This window comes from Rattus rattus, chromosome 5, assembly GCF_011064425.1.
Source record: "Rattus rattus isolate New Zealand chromosome 5, Rrattus_CSIRO_v1, whole genome shotgun sequence".
Lineage (NCBI taxonomy): Eukaryota > Metazoa > Chordata > Mammalia > Rodentia > Muridae > Rattus > Rattus rattus.
Genome location: NC_046158.1, coordinates 9,454,872 through 9,476,643, shown reverse-complemented (window position 1 = coordinate 9,476,643; position 21,772 = coordinate 9,454,872). Strand labels below are relative to the sequence as shown.

General features: G+C 50.9%; 1 protein-coding gene across 1 annotated transcript in view; it reads right to left on the bottom strand.

Moving 5' to 3' along the window:
• Nucleotides 1–2,284: 2,284 nt before the first annotated feature.
• Nucleotides 2,285–21,772, bottom strand: part of Sardh (sarcosine dehydrogenase) — a 62,450-nt gene continuing 42,962 nt past the window's right edge. The window contains exons 19-22 of the mRNA XM_032902992.1: nt 10,602–10,764; nt 9,726–9,894; nt 5,609–5,744; nt 2,285–3,619 (exon numbers count right to left, since the gene is read on the bottom strand). Of these exons, the coding sequence (XP_032758883.1) occupies nt 3,494–3,619; nt 5,609–5,744; nt 9,726–9,894; nt 10,602–10,764 (594 nt within the window). The 3' untranslated portion in view covers nt 2,285–3,493. The remainder of the gene's footprint in view (nt 3,620–5,608; nt 5,745–9,725; nt 9,895–10,601; nt 10,765–21,772) is intronic.

Sequence of the window (21,772 nt, the reverse complement as noted above, 5' to 3'; positions counted from 1 at the left end):
CTCTCTCCTACCATCGAGAGTCACAGGACAGAACTCAGAGCTGTCCTTAGCAATACATCTGGCCCCTGGGTCCCCAGTGGGGTAGAGGTAAGGCTCAAGCAGGCTGCATGGAGCTCCAGGAGGCATGGCTGGTCCTCCAGGCGGAGTCCCTAAGCTGAGGCAGAGCAAGACAGTCCCATCTCTCAGTCCCCTCTGCAGGTCGGGTGGTTGACATACCACCTAGAGCACGTAGCATGCTGGTCAGACCTACCTCAGGGGCACGGCGCATGAGTGGCTTGTAGTCCACCACCTGTCTGTGTCTCCCTCCTCTCCAAATGTTTCTGCTATCTTCCACGAAGGCTAAAAGGACGTGGCCTTGTGATGGCACCATGCGTAGGAAGCCGTCGGAAGTGTGGGAGGGAAGAGATTGGACGTGACCTAGACATTTTGCTACCAAGGCCTCAGTCTTTATCAGAGAAATGGGCATCTCACCCTGCCAGAGGACCCTCCCCATCTCTACTGGAAGGCATGTGGTGTAGTATGCTGGCCCTGCTCTACTGCAAGCATTCTCTCTTATATGTTTGGTTGTGAGCCTAACCTCTATTGGCTGAGTCATCTCTGCAGCCCAAGCATTCTCTATGTGTGTGCACTTTATACATGGGTGTGCAAGAGACCAGAAGTTGATGTCATCTGTCTTCTTCTGTCACCTTCTTCCTTATTGTCTGAGATAGGCTCTCTCATTGTCTTAGTCAGGTTTTATCGCTGTGACAAAACACCATGACCAAAAAGCAAGTTTGGGAGGAAAGGGTTTATTTGGCCATCACTGGAGGAAGTCAGGACAGGAACTCAAGCAGGGAAGGAAGCTGGAGCTGGAGCTGATGCAGAGGCCATGGAGGGTGCTGCTTACTGGCTGGCTTCCCATGGCTTGCTCAGCCTGCTTTCTAATAGAACCCAGGACCACCAGCCCAGGGATGGCACCGCCCACAACGGCCTGGGCCCTCCCACATTGAGCACTAATTGAGCAAAATGGATCTCATGGAGGCATTTCCTCAACTGAGGTTCCTTCCTCTCTGATGACTCCAGTTTGTGTCACGCGGACACACAGAACCAGTCAATGCACTCTTTAAACCTGGATCTCACGGGCTAAGCTCCGTAGCCAACAGACTAGAGATCTGCCTATTTCCAAGTCCTTCCCGAAGCCCAGTGCTAAAGTCACAGAAACGTACCACCACACCTGAGTTTTACTTGGGTCCTGGGGATCCAGATTCAGGCCCTCAGGTTTACATGCCAAGTGCATGTAAACTACATGCACTACAGGTCATCTCTCCAGCCCTGAAGAAAACATTTCTGCTCAGTGTAAGAGACCAGGCCAGGGGCAGCAAGCCTGTGTATATGTGCAGAGAAAGAGGTCTGACGCCCTCCTCTGCAGTGACGGCTGCTTAGGAACCTCTGAAGCCCAACACTGTGGTATCTCATGGAGACATCTGAGGGTGCAAGTCCTCTCCCTCCACTGCTAGCCACACACTGCTCTGCACACTGTAGGGACTTTCCTATCCGTTTTCCAGTGCTCTCTGAGAGGCAGTGCTCAGTCACAGTTAGGACCATGGTGTTTGATTTTTCCAGGGGGGATTTTTTTTTTAATATAGCTATGAAATGTGAGTCTAGATTACCAGTGCCGGAAGCCGGGCGTGAGGGCTCTGTAAGGCATGCAGGATGGGATGCCCTGGTCGAAGGCACTTTGGGGACTTTCCAGATGAACAGGTGAGCCTGACAGCAGCTCTCACGCAGGCGCTCAACACCCTTCCAAGGACTGTGTATGTGGGAGGCAGGCAGGCAGGCAGGCATATGAAGTCTGGAGAATGAGTTAGGCTGGGAGAGCATTTATCCCCAAGGACAGCTTGTAAGCTACACGTGGTCATCCTCCAAAGTCGGGGGTCTTGGCCAGACTACAGAATGGGGAGGGGAGGCTGGGCAACGGGGCAGCCACCTTCCCTCTCCGTCCCTTCCTGTCTCCTCCCTTCCCTCCCTACTCCTTAGTTCTTGCTCACTTTCCCCTTTCTCCCTCTCTCTCCTCCTCCCTCCTCCTCCTTCCTTCGCCTCCTTCCTCCTCCTTCCATCTCCCTCCTCCCTCGTCTGGCTCCACAAAACTCATGTCATCCAAGAGTCAGACCCATGATCCCGAGAGACCACAGGTGTTCCTTCAGCCATCCAGAGGCTCCTCCACACCCTCCTGCCTCCAGCCCATCCCCAGGCTCCGGGGACCAGATCTGCTTTTGAAAGGCTAGCCATACCCCACACGCCTTCCAACGGTTTCGTAAAATTTTATTAACTTGACCTTTTCCAGCACAGTGTGTGGCGTGTGAATCTATGAAGATCCAGAGCCCACCCAGGACAACAGTGCCCACATCTCCCCTCTGCTGACTTCTTTGGGTTTAAGACACCCAAATCCATACTACAATGGCCTCCTTCTCTCCTAGACTACAAGGCACATAAGGCTACATGGTGATCTTTGTTTGGGGAGCTACAGCAGCCCCATTTCTCAGTCAGGGCGTGAGACAGAGGAAAAAGGTTGGGTCTATAGAAAAGTGATGGCTGTTCACCCCAGGAAGGAGAGGCAGGGTGCCCCTGATATGAGGACATATGTGGATGGTTACACAGGGTGGGAGAAGAGGCCACTCTATCTCACAGAGCAGAACTGGAGCAGCCCCTCACTAGAGCTTGATCAGGAAGCCATGCATCTGTGACAGAAATAAAAAGTCCTTGGAAACATGCATTGCAGCTGGGTTATGCACGAGTGAAAGCTTGGTGTCTCCAGACCCAGGAGCAATGGCTTGAGGGGATACTGAGGCAGAGTATGTCACTTCTTTGTAAGTAAGGGAGGTTCCTGATCCAAATCCCATGCCACATGCCTTCTGTGTCACAGGTTGGTGACTCTCAGAAGGCTTTCTCTCCTGCAGAGCTGGAAGGCTAGGGGCAAGAGCCTGCTTACCCATCTCCTCTCTGGTCTAAAAGGCAACCATTCTGAAGAAGGACTGTACCAGTCCAGCACCTGTCTCTGTGTCCTCCATCCTATACCCATGGCAGACATTACTCATCAATCCCTGCTCACTCTCCCAATCCACTATCCTGCAGACACTCCAGCTACCCACTGCAGTCAGCCAAGTAAGGGACAGACAGGATGCCTGCTTGCTTTATGGCTTCTATCTTGGGTTAACCACACACAGGGACCTTGAGCCCAGACATCTGCAGGGTGCATTTTGGGAGGACTAGAGTGGATTGGAGACCACTGTGTGGTCTGTGAGCAGGAGGAACATAGTGGTCCATGCGGTACTGGTTAGGAGCTGTGGCAGTTAGCAGGACCAGATGGAGGCTCAGGGTGGGAAGTCTGTGTTTTGCCCTTATCTTGGGTCTCAGGACACAGGGCTGTTTGTACAGTGTAGGAGTCCACAGGCCGTGTGGGAAGTGTGGCATTGTCCAGGGGCCTGAGCAGCTGTAGCCTCCACCCTGCAGCCCATCAATAGATTCCCTTCACCCGCTTGTTGTCAGGGTCAAAGGGAGACTTCAGGTGAACCTGGGCAGCATAGGTGACCCCCATTCTCTCCAAGGCATACTCCCCATTCTTCACAAAGTCCAGAGAGACCTAGAAGCAGATCATAGTCAGGATTACTTAGCTGTTACAGGGGTCTATGGTTACCCACTCCTACCCACTAATAAACCAACCCGTGAACCAAGGCTTTCCCTGAGACGGAGAGCTTCCAAGGATAGCAGATCACACGCCCTGTGCTGTGCCAGACAGGAACATCTGAGCCCATCAAATCCTAGGTTCGGTAGCCAACAAGACCTCTTCCTCTGCATGGTCTGTTCCCATGACCTGTTCCTAGCTCCCTGGGAAGGCAGGTCTGAGGCAGGAGCCTGGATGGATTTTAGAGCTAGACAAACACATCATTGCTATAGGGCAGAGGCCAGTGGCCAGATGTGTTCTCCTGAGGGACAGGGTGAATGGAACAGCTTCTGGACAGCTTGGCCCCCGATTCCCCCCACCTCCACCCCCCACCCCTCTCCATCCCACATCTGGCCCCCTCTTCTCAGCAGCCCCTCTGGAGCTGTTAGGCTTGGGAGCAGGTGCTCCTCGGGCTGGGAAGAGTAGCCCGAGACTGTATCTACTGTGCTGGAGGGAGGAACTCTGCTAGGCCACCCAAGGAGCTGACTCTGTGTACAGTGAGGACTCCAGGCCCAAGCTGGAGTGGTCTAGGGTTTGTTCAACCCCCATTCCAGGTGGCCCAGGACTATATCTAATAAAAAGGAAAGAAAAGAGAAGGGGAGAGGAGGGGAGGGGGAGGGGAGGGGAGGGGAAGGAAGGGAAGGGAAGCAAAACACCCTTTAAAGCCAAGGGATTTTTAGGGGTGAGACCTCTGGCATACACTTCTCTGTGTGGCTGGAAGGCTGGTGGATCTCAGCAGAGTAAAGGCAGGCATTCTGGGACGAGCTCAGTCCAGCTAATAAATACCCAGAAGCCACAAAACTCACCCTGGTTCCTTATTCTTACTTAGAAATGTGGGTTATCTCAGCACAGCTCTGGTACATAAGTGGAGGGGGGTTTGCTTTGCAGCATCTGCCCACTCTCATGGCATGAATATTCCAGAAGCCTGATCACATCAGCAGGGCGTCAGCTTCTCATGCCTTTGATCACCCTCAGTGTAGGGCTCCTTGTCTGTGTGGGATTTATGCTGGGCCCCCTGGGCTCCCTTTATCAGAAACCCAATGTTCTTTTAAAGAAAGGGCTGTGGATTCTCCCCTGCCCACCAAGCCTGAGCACCTGTAAATGAACTTCTAATCTTGCCTTTTCTGGGACCCAGACTATGGCCTCTGAAGCTGATTTGCAATGTTTGACCCCTGCCAATCAACTTCCACCCAGAGTAGCGGTCCATACTGGAGGACGGGAGCCTGTCCCCTTCCTATAGTTACAGCAACTGTCCCAGAGCACAAAGAAGCCACAACCTCAAGTTAAGCCTGCGTCCTGAGCCTCCTGCTCCATCACAGGACTCCTTCCTACTTGCAACCACCCCATCCCCACCCCCACCTCGGCTCCAGAAGTCAGGCTACCACCCAGGCCTCAAGAGAGCCACTAGTCTTTGCCTCTTCCCTAGCCTGGACCCTCCTCCCTCCAGTCGGCTGGACACTGGTCCAACTTGTCTTGGTGCCAGGCTATAAGGCAAAGCCAGGTTAGCACCTCTGGGGCTGGAGTTGGTACACAGGAGACCTCGGTGAGACTTGGGCAAAGGTACACATCCCTCTAGGAATGCTTAGGTGGGTGTGAAAGTAAATGGCACTACTCATTGCATCTCTAAACCCGTATAGCTGGAAAGCAGGAAGGGGGAATCCATCTCCTTTCCCCTGGGGACACAGCTGCCAACCTCCTTGTGGCTGCCCAAGAGTCTGCTTGTCTCACTTGCTAGGGCTGAAGTATTTGGGGTGAGGAGGAAGGGCAGAGATGGTCTGCTGGAGAGCAGGACTGGGAACCCATCTATCCTTCCTGGCTTGCTTCCTCTGTGTTCCCAGCATGCACAGGCATGGTGCTGAGGATCTGGTGTAAAGGCTGGGAAGGAATTGGGGTACAGGGCTCACTCACTGGCCCTCCACTGGGGTCTCGGATGTAGCCATAGGCGATGGTCTTGTTCACGGTGAATCCAAAGTCAGCTCTCCGGACATGGCCCACCACTTGGCCATTTCTCCAGATGGCCTCTAGGCCGAACATAGGAACCTCCCTAGAAGAAGCAGAAAGATGTTTGGAACCTTAGGCTGTGGTGGGGACACAGCCTAGGGAAACGAGGCAGCTGGACTGTACCTTCAAAAGCCATATGGGTACAGTACCTTACCAGGTCCTTGCAAGCCCCACATGGGTACAGTACCCTACCCGCATGCAAGCCCCGATAGCCTAATAGCTGACTTGGGATGACCGGACGCACGGGAGTGAATGGGGAATGAGTAGAAATCTAACTTTTAGCAAAGTTGACCAGAGCCCTGGGGCATCAGAAAGAACCAACTTTATCCCTGTTTCATTTCATTTTAAAGTCTGTATTAATTATAGAAAATAGTGGGGGTTAGAGAGATAGTCACTAGCTAAGAACGCTTGCTGCTCTTGTAAAGGATCCCAGTTCGGTTCTCAGTACCCACACCAGGTATTCATACTCTCCTGGGCAATCTTATGTCCTCTTCTGACCTCTGTGGGCATAGCTCACCCAGACAAACATGTACACAAAATAAAATCTCTTCAAGAGAAAAATACTCTATTTCATTGTGAAATCATCATTTTCTTGCAGTCAATGCAAATTCAGGGCTGGGAAAATGGCTCAGTGAGTAGGAGCCCTTGTATAAGCATGAAGACCTGAGTTTAAACCCCTAGCAATGTAAAAAGCAAGGTATGACCGCATAGGCCTGCAACTCCAGCCTTGGGAATGGAGACGAGTGGGTCCTGAGAGTTCCCTGGCTGGGCAGCCTAGCCCAGTCACTGAGCTTCCAGTGATATGAGAGACCATGTATGGAGGGAATAAGGTGGAGAGTTAATAGAGGATGCCTGATGTCCTCTGCTGGCCTCTGAATATGAACACATGGGCACACATCCAATATGCAAGCAAAATAAACACGCTACACGGAAATAAATAAAACAAGCTGGGTGTGGTGGTACACACTTTTTGTCCTAGAACTTGGGAGTTTGATAGAGGTGAAGCTTGGTGAGTTCAAGGACAGCCTGGGCCACATAGAGAGTTCCAGCTTAGTCATGAGCACTTGCTGCTCTTTCAGACGACCCCAGTTCAGTTCCCAGGAGCTCGTGTTGACCTGTAACTACAGCTCTCTAGGGAACCTGATAACTTCTGACTTCCATGGACACACACACACACACACACACACACACACACACACACAAATAAAACTACAATTCCATTCTTATTTATGAGTAAATAATACACTGTTGTATATGTATATCACATTTTCTTTAAAATTCACCCATTGGACTGTGCATGGTGGCACACAGCTTTAATCCTAGACCTCAGGAGGCAGAGGCAAGCAGACCAACATGAGTTCAAGGTCAGCCTGGTCTACATATTAAGTTCCAGACCAGTCAAGTCTGCATAGTGAAGCCCAGTCACAAAAAAATAAATTAAAAAACAAAATAAACCTTATCCATTGATGGATAACTACTCTGTTCCCTGTTCTGGCTACTAAGAACTGCGGTTACATGGCTGTAGGGTACTTCTAGGGCATGCCAACTCAGAACCCTTCAGTAGACACCACAAGGGCACAGCTAAGTCACAGGAAAGTGCGTTTGCCACAGTGACTAGGTTGGTGTCAGCTACTCTGATGGGTGAGATGGAATACCAGCATGGTTCCGATTTGCATTTCTTCATAACTGCAGACCTGGAGCAATTTCTCATATGTTTATCGGCCATTTGCATTCCTCTTCTTCCTCAGGGTCTGTCCTCACTGGGTGGCTTGGATCATTTGTAGGTTTGGTGTTTAATTCTGTTGTTGCTGTTTGTATTTTCTGAGAATTTATTGTCTGTCAGAAGAGTGGCTGGCAAGAATTTCTCCATTCCCGCAGGATGTTTCCTCCCTCTGGAGATGGCTTCCTTTGATGTGAAGCATCTCTTTATTTTGTGCCACCCATTTATCAGTTCTTGTGCTGAGTTCCTGAGTCACTAGAGTCCCACTCAGGAAGGCGGGGCCCATGTTTATATCCTGAGGCATCGTGCCACAGTGTTCCTCTGTAAGTCTCAGAATTCGAGGTATTGTATTCGGAGCTCATCCACTTTGGGATTGATTTCATGCAGGGGGAAGCAGGGTCTATTTCATACTTCTCTATGTAGACGTCAAATTTTGCTGTTCACTACAGAGGCTGCTTCTCCCTAGTGTGGCTTTGGACCCATCTTTGTTGAGCAGTTTGTTTCTAGGTCCTCTACTCTGCTCTGTGTTTGTGCCTGGACCATACTGGTTGTGTCACTATGGCTCTTCGGTATAGTTTGAGGTCAGGTGTGATAATGGCTCCCCCATTTTGCTCAGGATTGTTTTGGTTATTCTGGGTCTTGTGTATCCATATAAGTTTCAGGATTTTTTTTCCTAGTTCAATGAAAACTTAGAGTTTTTGATCGAGTTTATGCCGAATATAGTTCATTTAACCAAGTGGACTTATTTTATAGTGCTGTGGTCATGTTGTTGTTGTTGTTGTTGTTGTTGTTGTTGTTGTTGTTGTTTGAGACAGGGTTTCTCTGTGCAGTCTTAGCTGTCCTGGAACTCTGTAGATCAGGCTGGCCTTGAACTCAGAACTCGGAGATCCATGTGCCTCTGCCTCCCGAGCGCTGGGATTAAAGGCATGGGCCATCATCTCCCAGTGGTAATCTGCTTTTTATAGTATATTTACCTGAAGAATTTTTCTTTAGTCAATATACTATATTAAAACTACAGTTTTTGAAAATTCAAAATGACAGACAAGAAGAAAAAGAAACACATTAAAGACCAGAACTGTCAATGCCCAGATATGGTACCACTTGGTACCATCTGAAGATTGTTCTCCAGGACTAAACCATTCTCAAAAATGACAAAGGTCAGAGCAGGTTCAGATGCCCTCGTGGGTCTCCATCTCACAGCCACACCATCTGGGTTCTGCCCAGCAGAGGATGGGGGTCAGGATAAAGGTGTGATGAGCATGTTCACCCCCTCCTCTCCCATCGAGGTTCCAGACTCGCCCACAGCCCCTCAAAGCAGGTACATGTTACCATGTGCTTTGCAGCCAAGAACTGCAGAGACAAGAAGGGGGTCCCTGAACAGGACAGTTACCAACTTTCTGCTCTAGATCTAAGCCTTGGCCTTCAGAAGTTTCATAGAGACTCAGGGGACCGACCATGACAGGGGCCCACCCGAGAGGCCCCTGCTGCCCAAGCTGGGCAGCCATCAGGGAAGTAGGTGAGATCTCAGGGAGAAGCCACAGTATGATGACAAACCGTAACTCTGCTCATTGCCTCTTATTACACTTGACACTCTGAGTGAAGTGGCAGCATTTGTGGCTGCCTGTCAGCTGCAAAGCAACGAGCCCAAAGCTGTCTCCTGCTCCTGGAGACAGTTGCTAGGAGAATTCCTATGAGTGCCACTGTGAGCTGCCAACACTATCCAGTGTGTAACTCTGGCCCCCAGCATCCAAACTCTCCCAGTGATGTGTTCTTTCCTTCACCTCTGCCACATGGCTGGGTATACGTTCATATCTCTGGGACGTAGTGGCCATCATTTATAAACGGAGGACAGTTCTACCTAGTCAGGCTTTAATGGAACAGGTCAGGAGGTAAAGAGCCACCAGCTTGTAAGTAGGGTCCACCCTCCTAAGTCATGAGGCCTGGCTTTACTCAGAAGAGGAGCCACCCCAGCTATAGCACCTTTCTCTCCTAAGTGCCTGCATCAGAGAAGGTTAAGCATTTTATATGTCTCTGGGGCGCTGATACTCCCCCATCTCTGACCCATTTCCGGCCCACTCAGCCCTTACTGGATCTGGATTTGCATACAAGTTCTGCTCATACCTACACAAGACGTAAATCGCATAAATCTTATGTTGTACATGTAGATAGAGCCCCTGGACCTCACTCTCCCAGTCCGAACTTCAGTATTGTGAAAGGGAGGGAGACCTAAGAGATCTGCCAGTCCCAAGGGCTCTCACCAAAAATAGTAAGTACCACCCTTGCCCAATGGGCCAGGATACTCACTCTTCCACAGTGAGGCACACCAGGCGTCGTCGGAGGCCTGTGGCACGCTGCTTCTCCAGGGCCTCTCGGCCTAGGAAGGGCACTGAGGTCTTGAGCTTGCAGGTGAAGGCCAACCCTGCCTCCAGGGGGCTGTCATCGGACCTCAGGTCTGCATGCCAGTGCCGATAGCCTGTGGGACAAGGAGGTTGCAGGTAAGTATCTAGCCAAGCTGTGCAACCAGTCTTTAGAAGATAAATATGGGTGCTGCCCACGCCCACACTGCCCAGTTCCCAAAATGTCCACCTTCACTGTTGCTTAGCAACCTGGACAGCCTGGATGGGGTGGATCCTGGTCTCTAGAAGGTTCACTATATGAGCTCCTTGCACCATTAGGGCGGAGTGTGGGGTGGACCTGGAAGGTGGGCTGAGCTTCCTTGGGGGAGAGCAGACTCCACTCTGAACTTCTATTGTTCAAAGGTGACCACTTATTAAAGCCACCCTGCTGAGCTTTTACCTCTCAGGAGATATCTAGGTGTCAGTAGTCGTAGAACCTCTCACTCATGGGAGGCCCCAGATTCAACCTCTAGCACCAAATGTTTCAAAAGCTCAAAAAAAAAAAAATCTTTCAAGGAGCCCACAGTGCTCGATTTGATCCCTCCCTCAGGATTCTGGCAGTGTTTCCCCCCTCTGAGTCCAAGTATGTGTAGGTATTAGGGACCCCAGCATCATTTTTGAGGAGACCCTGTGGATAGATAGGGAGGGGGTTTGAGAAAATGCACAAGGCTGAAAGATAGAGTGACTTATGATGTGAAAATCTAAGCACTAGTGACAGAAGCACCCCCAACTTCTTCTTTGTGGCATGGCTGGCTTCCCAGAACCATAGCGACCCTGTGCTCACCTTTCTCAATGCTCAGGGAGTCGATGGCACGGTAGCCTGCATTGACTAGGCCGTGCTTCGCCCCTGCAGCCATCACAGCCCGGTACACAGGCAAGCAGGACGCTCGGGGCACATGCAGCTCCCATCCCAGCTCCCCGACAAAGGATAGCCGGATGGCTCGGACCTGGGGAGACAAGCGCATGGATCAGCTACGGCTGCTCGGATTGCTGATGCCCAGGCACAGACTGCCACTTGCCAGCAGCCCCTGAGAAACGGTGCTTTCTGAGGAGTGCTCACATAAGCTGAGCTGAGAATCTTCAAGTGAAGGAGGAGAATTCGATGTAGAGAGAGGGAAACAGACTCCACCTCCTGGCTTCAAACCCCAGGAGTGACCAACAGGTTCCCTGTGGTCAAGCAACTAACCAGAAACCACATGGGCTTAAACCAATGGAAATGAACTCCACGTCTATCTTGGGGCTTCCCAGCCTCAGATAAGGCTATGGCCGAGCCATGCCTGGAGGCTCAGGAAATACCTCCTGGTTTCTCCCAAAGCAAGGGTTCCAGTAATGCTCCACAGGTCCCTGTGTCACTCTGCATCTGCTGCCCCCTTCCACTGCCAATCTGTGTGTCACTTTGGTTCTTACCAGGACTCTGACATTGGGCTTTGGACCTATGTGGACTCTGAAGAACCGCATCTTAACAACTGGGACAGTCGATACTATCAACACGATAGAATCGAGAGTCGCCTAGGAGACAAAGCTCTGGGCATGTCTGAGGGAGTTTCTAGATGGAGTGAACTGAGGTAGGAAGAGTCGCTCCCAGTGTGTGTGGCACCATTCCAAGGGCTGAGCTCTCAGACAGAAGAAGAAGAAGAAGAAGAAGAAGAAGAAGAAGAAGAAGAAGAAGAAGAAGAAGAAGAAGAAGAAGAAGAAGAAGAAGAAGAAGAAGAAGAAGAAGAAGAAGAGAAAGCACTAGAGCATCAGGAAGGAGAAAAAGAAAAAGCAAGAAGAAGAAGAAGAAGAAGAGGAAAGACAGGGTGTCTCTGTGTAACCCTGGCTGTCCCGGAACTTGCTCTGTAGAACAGGCTCTCCTTGAACTCAGAGCTCCACCTGCCTCTGACTCCCGAGTGCTGGGGTTAAAGGTGTGGGCCACCCCTGGCTTTCCTTCCTCAAGACGCTTTGGCCAGACACTTTGTCACAGCAGCAAGACGGTGACTGTGTGCACATTCCCTCATCCAGTCCCATCTGCCAGGACCTTACTCCCAAAGATGGCCACACCCCCAGGTTCTGCCATGTTGAGCCCAGGCTCTCGGGAAGCAGGTGGGAAGTCGATATAGTTCATGTCCTGCCAGTGCCAATCCAGGGTCAAATCCATCACTCAGGAAGCCACATGAATAACCAGTGTGCCTTCCAGAAACTGAGGCTCACAAACACAGGGATGATACCACCATTTATCTGTTGTCCCCGGGCTGAGACCTTCACACACACACATCCCACTTAACCATAGCCATGCAGGAAGGGCATCGAGGCCCATGTGGGAAGAGCAGGGGTCTGGGAAGGCATATCCACACCCACACAGCCAATGTGAAGGCTCCCCTTCCCAGAAGAATCATTCTTTCCAAACATTTAGCCTAGGGACATGGACCAAGCCCAACACACCCAACAACTGATGCCCACTTCCCCCAGCCTGCAGGCAAGCTGTGGGATGTGAGTGAATGTCCCCAAGAGCGCATAGAAGCCCTGGGTCACTGCTCAGTTCATCAAAACACCTCACAGATAGAGGTGGCCAGGCCAGTGCACCACTCCTGTGCTGTTTGGAGAAGGGAGCTACCCTGCCGTCTGACCACAAAGCCAGCACCCTGTGAACCTTCCAGTCTAATCACACAGCCACTGAGAAACCGGGTCCTAGAGGCCTTTGAAGCAGCGCCATTTGCCTGGCCTTGTGAAAAAAACCTCACACTGTTGTAGAAACTGTGCTGTTGACATTTCTCTGCCTCCCTGTACAAGCTGTGAGCCCCTGACAAAGCCCGCCTTGTCACCAGGGTGCTAATTTTAGACAGCCCCGAAGGAGCTTGGGGCTCAAAGCCAGCGTCATTTCGAAGCAGGGAAAGTCATTTTTAAAGTGCACCCAACCTCCCTGTTCAGACACTCCTCATCCAAGCCAAGCACACAGGTGGGGGATGCCCACGGATGCTTGAGATCTCCTGACCTCAGTGGGACACAAGGTGGCCAACTTCTGGGTCTCCACTACAGAGCAACGTGGCCCATGGCAGGTGCCAAGAAGAAACTCCCGAGAGAAGATGGTAGGTTCTACTCCCTACTGGCACAGTGAGAATTTGGAGAAGTCTGTGTGCCTTCCAGGTCTGTAGATTATGGGTCGCTGGGTGTCTTACATTTTTTCCCCTTGATGCAATAGAGTTAAGGGCAGGTCTCATTTCTTCTCATAGTGACCCACAAGGATGGGGCAAGACTGGGAACAAACTCATTTTTTTGGGCCAGGTACCTCGCAGCTCAGCCTTTGTGCCCCATCTAAGCAATGAGCACGGATTGTTACAGAATCCACGCAGGCACACATTCACCTGCCATCAAATGCTGGCCCGGGCACTTGCACAACTGTGTTCATTGCTGCTTGAGACACACTCACAAGGAAACAGAGCCAGCCTAGATGCCCATCCCTGGATGAGTGGATGGTACAGTAGAGTTTTGTTCATCCATAAAGAAAAATGAAATATGAATGCACAGACCTGGAAAACCGGGGGACAAACATCAAGGACAGGGACAAGGATGACATCCCAGCTCAGGTGACTTTAAGATTAAGAAAGGGTTGAAGATACAGCACAGTGATAGGACACCTATCATGTCCTAGTATGACCTAACATGTCTTATCATGACTTAGTATAACCTAGCATGGCCTAGCATGACTTAGCATGACCAAGCATGAGTTAGCATGACCTAGCATGACTTAGCATGTTCTAGCATGACATGACATGCTAAGATGCCTAGCATGTGGAAGGTCCTGGATTTGATTCCCAGTACCAAGATAGTACAAAATAAAGAAGGCTTAAGAGAAGACAGCACTCCTTGAAAGATGCTACTGGCAATGGATGGAGCTAGAATTACAAAAGGTTGGCAGGAAGGGCCTTGAACCGGGTTTTGATAAAAACCCTGTCTCGCTATAATGATTCCACAGTAAACAGAACCCCCGGTTTCAGGGCCCAAAACCAACATACAAAGTCATCTGTTACCAACGAACAACCCAGAAATGGAAATTAAGCCAGAAATGTACCATCCCATCTGCCATCCCAGAGACAAGAGGTGGAGGCAGGAGGATTGAGGAGTTTAAAGTCATCCCCAGTTACATAGGAAGTTTCAAGTCAGCCTGGGCTTGATGGGGTGTCTCAAAACTTCAAAAACAAAAGATGGAAATTAAAACAAAGTTAGTCGTACCAGCATTCAAATATTTAGGAATATTCGCAGCCGAGAGGTGAAAGGATTTTCAGATAATAAAGACGCCCATGGTAGGGATTGGGAGACGTATTATTACTAAAACACCCGAACACCCAAAGCAGCACAGAAGCTACACAGCCCCGGCCGAGTCCCACTGGTGTTTATTAAGTTGCAGACGTAGAAAAACAACCTCTTACAGCTCATAGGAACTCTCCACTGACCCTAAGAGCCACATCAGACTCGAAGCACTGACAGAATTGGGGAATTCACTCGGTCATTTCCAAACAGACAGCAACTAGGCCATGGCAGTCAAAGCAGATGTCATAAGGACAGAGAACCAGAGCAACGAAACTCAGTGGAGCATCTGGACATAAACTCCACGGAGGCACTCACACACCCACACGCGGGGACACACAATTAAAACCCAAGTCCGGCCTGGCGGCGGCAGTGCGCTCAAGAGGTAGAAGCAGACAGATCTCTGTGAGTTTGAGGCTAGCCTGTTCTACAGATCGAGTTCCAGGACAGCCAGAGCTACATACAGAAATCCTGTCTCCAAAAAAAAAGTTTGTCTGGAAAAAATAAAAATTAAAAAAAAATCTTTCAAACCCAGTAGTGGTGGTGCAATGCCTGTAACCAGAACAGTGGGGAAGCAGAAGCGAGTTGATCTCTGAGTTCCGGGCCAGCCTGGGCTACACGGAGAAACCCTGACTGGGAAAAACAAAACAAAACAATTTTTTTCCCTTTTTTAAGCAAGCAGGGTGGAGATGGTGACTATGGGAAAAGGTGCTCCTGAGTTCTACCCCTAGGCTCAACATGGCGGAAGACCAGAACTGACTCCTCCAAGTTGTCCTCTGACATCCACAGACACGACATAACATGTGTCCTCACACACACACAAGCTCCAAATGTAACCTAGATTTTGCAAAAAACAAAGCAAAAGGTAACAGATGCTGGCGAGGATATCGAGAAACCAGAAGTTTTGTGTTTGCTGGCAGGACCAAAACATGGTGCTGTTGCCATGAAGAGCGTGACACCCTCTTGAAATGTTAACGTAGACCTAGGTGGTGTGGCCCAGCTTCTGTGTAAACACCTCACCCCCCCCAACCCCAGTGCGGATGGGAGGCAGCGCTCACAGAGGGATTCTCACACTGGTATCACACACAGCAGCTAGAGGCGGGAAGCAGCCCCAGAGTTCGTTCACACAACAGGACAGCAGTCACCTTAGGCAGGAAGGATGGCCTGACACCTGCTGGGATGAGGACAAAGCCCAGGCTGTGCTGAGTGACACAGGGCAGTCTCATAGGGTCTACACTGCAGGGTTCCACAGGGCGCTGCTTTCCAGGACTGGGCTTTGTCCTGCGGGCTTGAGTTTCAGCTGAGCAATCTTACAACAGGGTGCGTGCACTCGCTTTACTGGATAGAAGGTTTAAAATGGTTGAAGCCAGGCACAAATCCAGTTCTCAGGAGGCTGAGGAAGCATTGTGATTCAAGGACAACCTTGTCTGTCTAGATGGATCCTGTGTCCCTCCCACCCCCACAAAGTTAAGATGATGAAAAACCAACAGATCCCTTCCAAGGATAGAAAACAGACCCGAGGGCCTGGGCGAGGTGTGCTTTGTCTGCCTTTCGAGTTCTAGAGACCTGACAGGGGCAGCAGACAAACCAGGAGCGGAACACAATGGGAGCTCCATGCAGTGCTCAGTTGTGGGTTATGGAGCAGATCATGGAGGGGAGAGAGACAAGCAGAGCTATTGAGTGTCCCAGCAGCTATGTTTTGGGAGGAAATGAAAGTTGTTTGTTGAAGATATGCCGATACCACTGTGTTCATGATGTCGCTCAACATAAATGAAATTCGTGTACCCAACAGAAAAATATCCAGCCAGGCAGTGGTGGTGCAGGCCTATAATCCCAGCTCTTGGGAGGCAGAGGCTGGTGGATCTCTAAGCTCAAGACCAGCCCAGTCTACAGAAGGAGTCTAGGACAGCCAGGGCTACACAGAGAAACTCAAAAACAAAATAAACAAAAAGGTTAGCGCTTGTCACTGGTAAGTACAACAAGCCAGTCACTGACAGGTAAGTGCTGGATGATCTTACTTGTAAAGTATGGCATCCAAACAAGCTCATCTCGGGGCACGGGAGGTGGGTCATGCAGTGAAGGCGCCTGCCACTCAGCCTGACAGCCTAAGTTCAGTCACCAGAATCCATGTAGCAGATGATTGATAGATGGATGGATGGATGGATGGATGGATGGATGGATGGATGGATAGATAGATAGATAGATAGATAGACAGATAGATAGAGAAAATAAATGAATAGGTGAGGAGATGACTCAGCTGGCAAAGTGTTTGCAGTGCAGACAAAAGGACATGAGTTCAATCCCCAGTTTCCATGTAACAGCCAGGCATGGAGGTGCACATCTGTAATCTCGGCGCTAGAAAAGCTGAGACAGAAGGATTCTCGAGCTCACCTGTAAAAGACCCTGTCTCACAAAACAAGACAGAGAGCAATTGAGGAAGACACCCCATGTTCTCCTGTGGACTCCACAAGCATGCACACACCCACACACTCTCATACCTGCACATACATGTGCGCAAACACTGATATGGGCAGTCACATCCAATACACACACAAGCAAAAGTAGGTATCGAGGAAACAGAGGAAACGGAAGTGTATATAGCCTGTGGTAAACCTTGTGTCCATGCCTCAAAATAGCAGCTGTGCCTCACCATCACATGATGCCCTGCCACAGTACTCACCATGGTCTACATCACCCACAGTACCCCAGTACTCACTGTGGTCTACACCACATGGTACCCCAGTATTTAGTGGTCTACACCACACGGTACCCCAGTACTCACCATGGTCTACACCACATGGTACCCCACCACTACAGTACTCACCACATGGTCCCTCCATAACCCAGCACTCTACCACTACATGGTACCCTTCTGCCACATAGTACCCCACTACCACACAGTACCCCATTACTGCATGGTACTCCATCACCACACAGTACCCTGCCACAACATGGTACCCCACCACCACATGGAACCTTACTGCCTTTCAGTATAAAACCACCACACGGTACCTCTCTGCTCCACAGAACCCCACTATCACACAGAGCCTCATTAATATGACCATTTTGTGTGTTCTACACATCTATTAAGATTAGTTAAAAAGGACAGTGGTGGGGGATTCTCTGGGACTGAAGAGAGTGAGTGAGAACCGCATGAGCAGAAACCCAAATCCCTGTGTAGGAGACATGAGGAGGGCACAGCTCTGGGGAATGACAAGGGAGGGCTGTCCTGAGGAACCCCCAGTCTCACTAGAGCACCTCAAAACACAGCATCTTTAATTAGACCCCAAGGAACATCTCCAGCATGCCTGTCACCCAGAAGCCCACCCTAAGTGGCTGAGCACAGGCTCAGGACTTGGGTAATTTGTGGAAAATACACTGCTGAAGAGAAATATGGAGAGCGCAGACTCTGAGGGCCAGGCAGGCCACCCTGGGGTTGTCTGTGCAAAACATCCTGTCCCAGGCCAGCTCTGCCTCCTGTTTGGAAATGGGCACTTTGAATGGCCAGCTACGACAACGGTCTGGCAAGGACCAGAGTGGATTTTACGTCAAGCAGAGCCACAGTGGCCTTCTGGGCCCAGAGCCTTGAATGGTAGGATGCGGCTGGTTGAGAGTTGTGTCTGAAGAGGCCAGTGAGAGGGCTGATGCTTGGAAACCTGCACACCCTGACCCATACCGCCATCCCAAACCAGTCCAGGATCCCATTCCCCTGGAAGGTCCTGGATGTCCTGACAGGAGGGTTCTGTCGATTCCCTGTGTTATTCACGCCGTGCAAGTGGTGAGACAGTTGCCCATTAGAACGGGAACAAAAGACCTCACCTTGTCTGCCACCCAGCACTGGGTGCCCAAAAGCCCCCAGTATAGTGGTGGACAGACTCAGCTCAGCCCAGCAGGTGAGAGCAGGGCTTCCAGGCCACCGGCCCAGGGTTCTTTACAGAGAAGGTTTTGCCATATCTGCTCCATTCTAGACAATTCCACTGAGCCAGACATACACCCAGGGCAGAACAATGGCTCTGAGCCCCCATTTCATGATCAGCTACCTTCAAACATCCCACTGGGTCAAAAACACAGTCCCGGGATTCTAACCTATGGCAGTTCAGATACACTGTCTAGCCATCTTGGCAGTCAACTGACAGGACAGACGAGGAGGCGGCCACCCTGCCAGGGCAGATGCTGTAAGCCAAAATCACAGGACGGCACAGAGAGAGCTTTGAGTTGGAGCCTGCATGGCTCTCCCCTGACAACCTGGAATCTCAGCTTCTGCCAGCAAAACTGCAGAGAAACAGCCTTTGCCTCCCTAGAAGCACGTCACAGACACTCGCCCTGAAATATGGGCAAGTAAGGAGCCCAGGGAGGAAACACTTGTTCAAAGCCTGGTGACATCTCCGAGGCAGGTGACTGAGAGACGCTGGCAGGTAGAAGTGTTCTACAACCCCTAGCAATCCTCCTGGTGTGTGTGTCAGCCAGCATGGCTGCTCTCAGGTGACTCATGATCGAGCAGATATCCCATTGTTAGCACTGGTTCTGTAAGCTGGATAAGTGTCAAAGTGGCCTCAGACTCTGGCGAAACAACAGGATTTGCCCTAATATTCCCAGATCCAAGACCTGAGTCCAGCTCTGAAAGACACGCCTTTGCTCTTGAATGCTGACATCTTCAGTAAGAGAGAAGGCTCTGGGATTCCAGTCAGAGGGTTGGGGGATTCGATCCCGCATCGGGCACACTGCTTAACTCCACACCAGCTAGTATGGAGAGGTTCAGAACCGCATTCAGCCGAGCCTCAGCTTCAGCTTGAAGACCATGGTGGTGCCAGGACAGGGAAGGCCAAGCCATTCCTGGGGAATCCCCCGAACATGTACCAGAGTGGGGTCTCGAGAGGACAGGTCCTGCTAAGCCTTTATAACCACGCGGTCCCACAGGAGTCTCGGTATTTCCAGCACAGTAGGTACATGCTCCAAACTCAGTCATTCTTAAACAAATGAGGACCCTGAGAGGCCCAGGAGGAAGGATGCACAGAGGTTCAAACCCACAGGAAGGGAAGGGACTGGAAGAAATTCCATCCTAACCCTCAGGAGACAGCCAAGATACTCTAAGTGCAAAAACACTACCGTGGGCAAGAACTGGATCTGTGCACTGGTGTGGAGGCTCGTGGGGTGGGAGGGGAGGACGGCAGTGATTCTCATGAGGATGGCACCAGTGTGGGGGCAGGGAGGTAATGGCATTGGTAGTGGTGATGGTGCTTGTGGTGATGGTGAGAAGGACAACGGCCACCATAATAATCAACACTATCATAATGGTGTTGGTACTGATGATGGTGGCAGTAATAGTGGTACTGGTGAGGCAGGGTAATGATGGTGATGGCAGGGATAGTGGGAGTGGTGGCAGTGGCGGTGGTAGTAGTGATGTCAGTAGCAGTAATGGTGGCGGTTGTGATAAAGATGTGGGGATAGTAATGGAGGAAGTGGTGCTGGTAGTAATGGTGACAGTGGTGACGGTGTTGATGGTGGCTGTAGTAATGGTAAAGGTGGTACTGGTAGTGATCATGGCGTCGATCACAGCGATGAGGAAATGACAGAAGTGGTAGTGGCTTTGGTGGCAGTGATGGTGGGGCCAGTGACAGTGATGGTATAATATGGCGGACATGATGGTCACAATGACTATAATCCAATCTTCTAGAAGTGGGCATAAGCAGACAGTACTTAACCCACGCTGCTTGAAGTCTCTCCCACAGTTGCTGGCCCTGGGGTCTATCCTTCTGGCCTTAGGAGAGCCAGCCACTCCTCTGAGGAGACCCCTGCTCCAGCAGCTCTGACCTGAGGTCCTTCAATCAAGCCGCTGGTGAATGCCTGCACCCACAGACGAGAGCAGCGGGTCACAGAAACCTGGACAAAAATTAGTTCTAAACTGAGCACACACTGGGGTCACACAGGGTGACCCCACCTCATTCCAGCCATGCTGTGTTCCTACATTTTTCTGGCAGGCATTTTATCCTCCGCTGACAGCTGGAATAGTGGCAGGGACACATGCCCAGACTGCGGATGCCGTATCTCTCTTGGCTGCGTCACGGAATTAGAGCAGAACATTCTACGGCTGTCTCAGGAAGGGATCAGCAGATCCGTGCTGGCCTCACAGCACAAGCTTCTAGGCAGCTGTACTCTATGTGAATGCGTTCTCACTGGCACTCCGTAGTTTATCAAATGCACGCACCGGGAGCCTCTTCTATCCTGAGCAAATGGAGTCACAGCGGTGACAAGCTTGGGCTTCTTCGCTGCCAGGAAAGAAATCCAATTTCCTCCTGATTTGAAATTAATTTTCAGAGGGAAATTGCTTTATTGTTATGTCTCATGATGACTCCCATCCTGGAGCCTGCTGGTTCGCTAAGAGGGGCCTGTTCTCTGCTTGGGGGCGGGGTGTCCTCAGCCAAGGTGCCGAGAACACCATGTCTGACCCAGTCCTGGCTGAGCTGAGCTCTGGGAGACTCGCCGGGAAAGCTCTCCCCACTAGGGAATCTCGCTGGCCTTGAGGCAAATATGTGAGGAGCAGAGACAGCTGGTCTGTTGGCCGCTGAGTGGACACTCACTTTCCCCGGCCCCCTTCTTCCTCTAGGAATCCAAAGACTGTAGATGTCTGGCCCAAGCACAAGCATCTCGGAGAAGGGCTATTGCAAAAGTCAGTGACGTGTGGCTGGGCATCTCTGACCAGGTCCTGTCATGAGCAGAGCTTGGCAAACACAGCAGGGTCCTGGGCCTTGGTCCACAGGCCAGGGTCTGCGGAACTTGGCACTCACCAAAGTCATTGCTCACGTCTCTGCTCGACCTGGCATTTGCTGACTACGCAGACACACACATTCCTCTCCCACAGCTGGTGGGCTAGAAGCCAACTGATCTATAAATTCATGGCCTGGCCCCAGATCCTCCACACGCTGATGGACAGTTCATCAACACAGTTTTAAGCCAGCACAAGATATCACTTAGAATATGAAATTTCCCCTGGATTCCAAGAGGATTCAGTATTTGAACAGATATACAGGATGCACCACAAAGCACTTTTGAGATTGTCTAGACTTGTACCACTACTGCCAGGGAAACTGAGGCCTAAGAAGGCTGGTGAAGGACTGAAGACCAACATCTACCTCCTAGTTCTGAGGGTCAAGGTAGCACAGAAGTGTTGGTCTACACTACCCCTTCATGTCTGTGGCCCAGCTCCCTGTTCCCTCCTCCACTCGCCTGTTAGCCCCACCTCTGGGGCCAGGACAGTGGCCAGCCAGCTTCTATAGCTTGAGGAGTCACCAAAGGTTAAACTGCCACTTACTGTTGGCCAAGGGATGGAAAGGAATAAGCCACTGGGATGTGTGTCCAGAGCCACACTGAGAGACAACTTTCCAGGTCAGCCCAAACCACAGCACGGATGTGACAGGAACAATCTTGTTCTCTTTGGCCTAACCCTCTTTCAGGCCCTTGGGAGAAGGTGGGGTCACTGGGACAGGACCCTGGCAGGGCACGGTGTTACATAACCTTAGCTGCAGCCTGTGGAGATACTCCTACTCTAGCCTGCATGTCCCAGCTCTGTTCATCAGTTACCTGGCAAGCCCGGTCCTCAGAGATCCTCCCAATCTGTGCGGCCTTGACCTCTGAGGAAGTAGGACGCGAGAGACTGACTGGCGTCAGAGACAG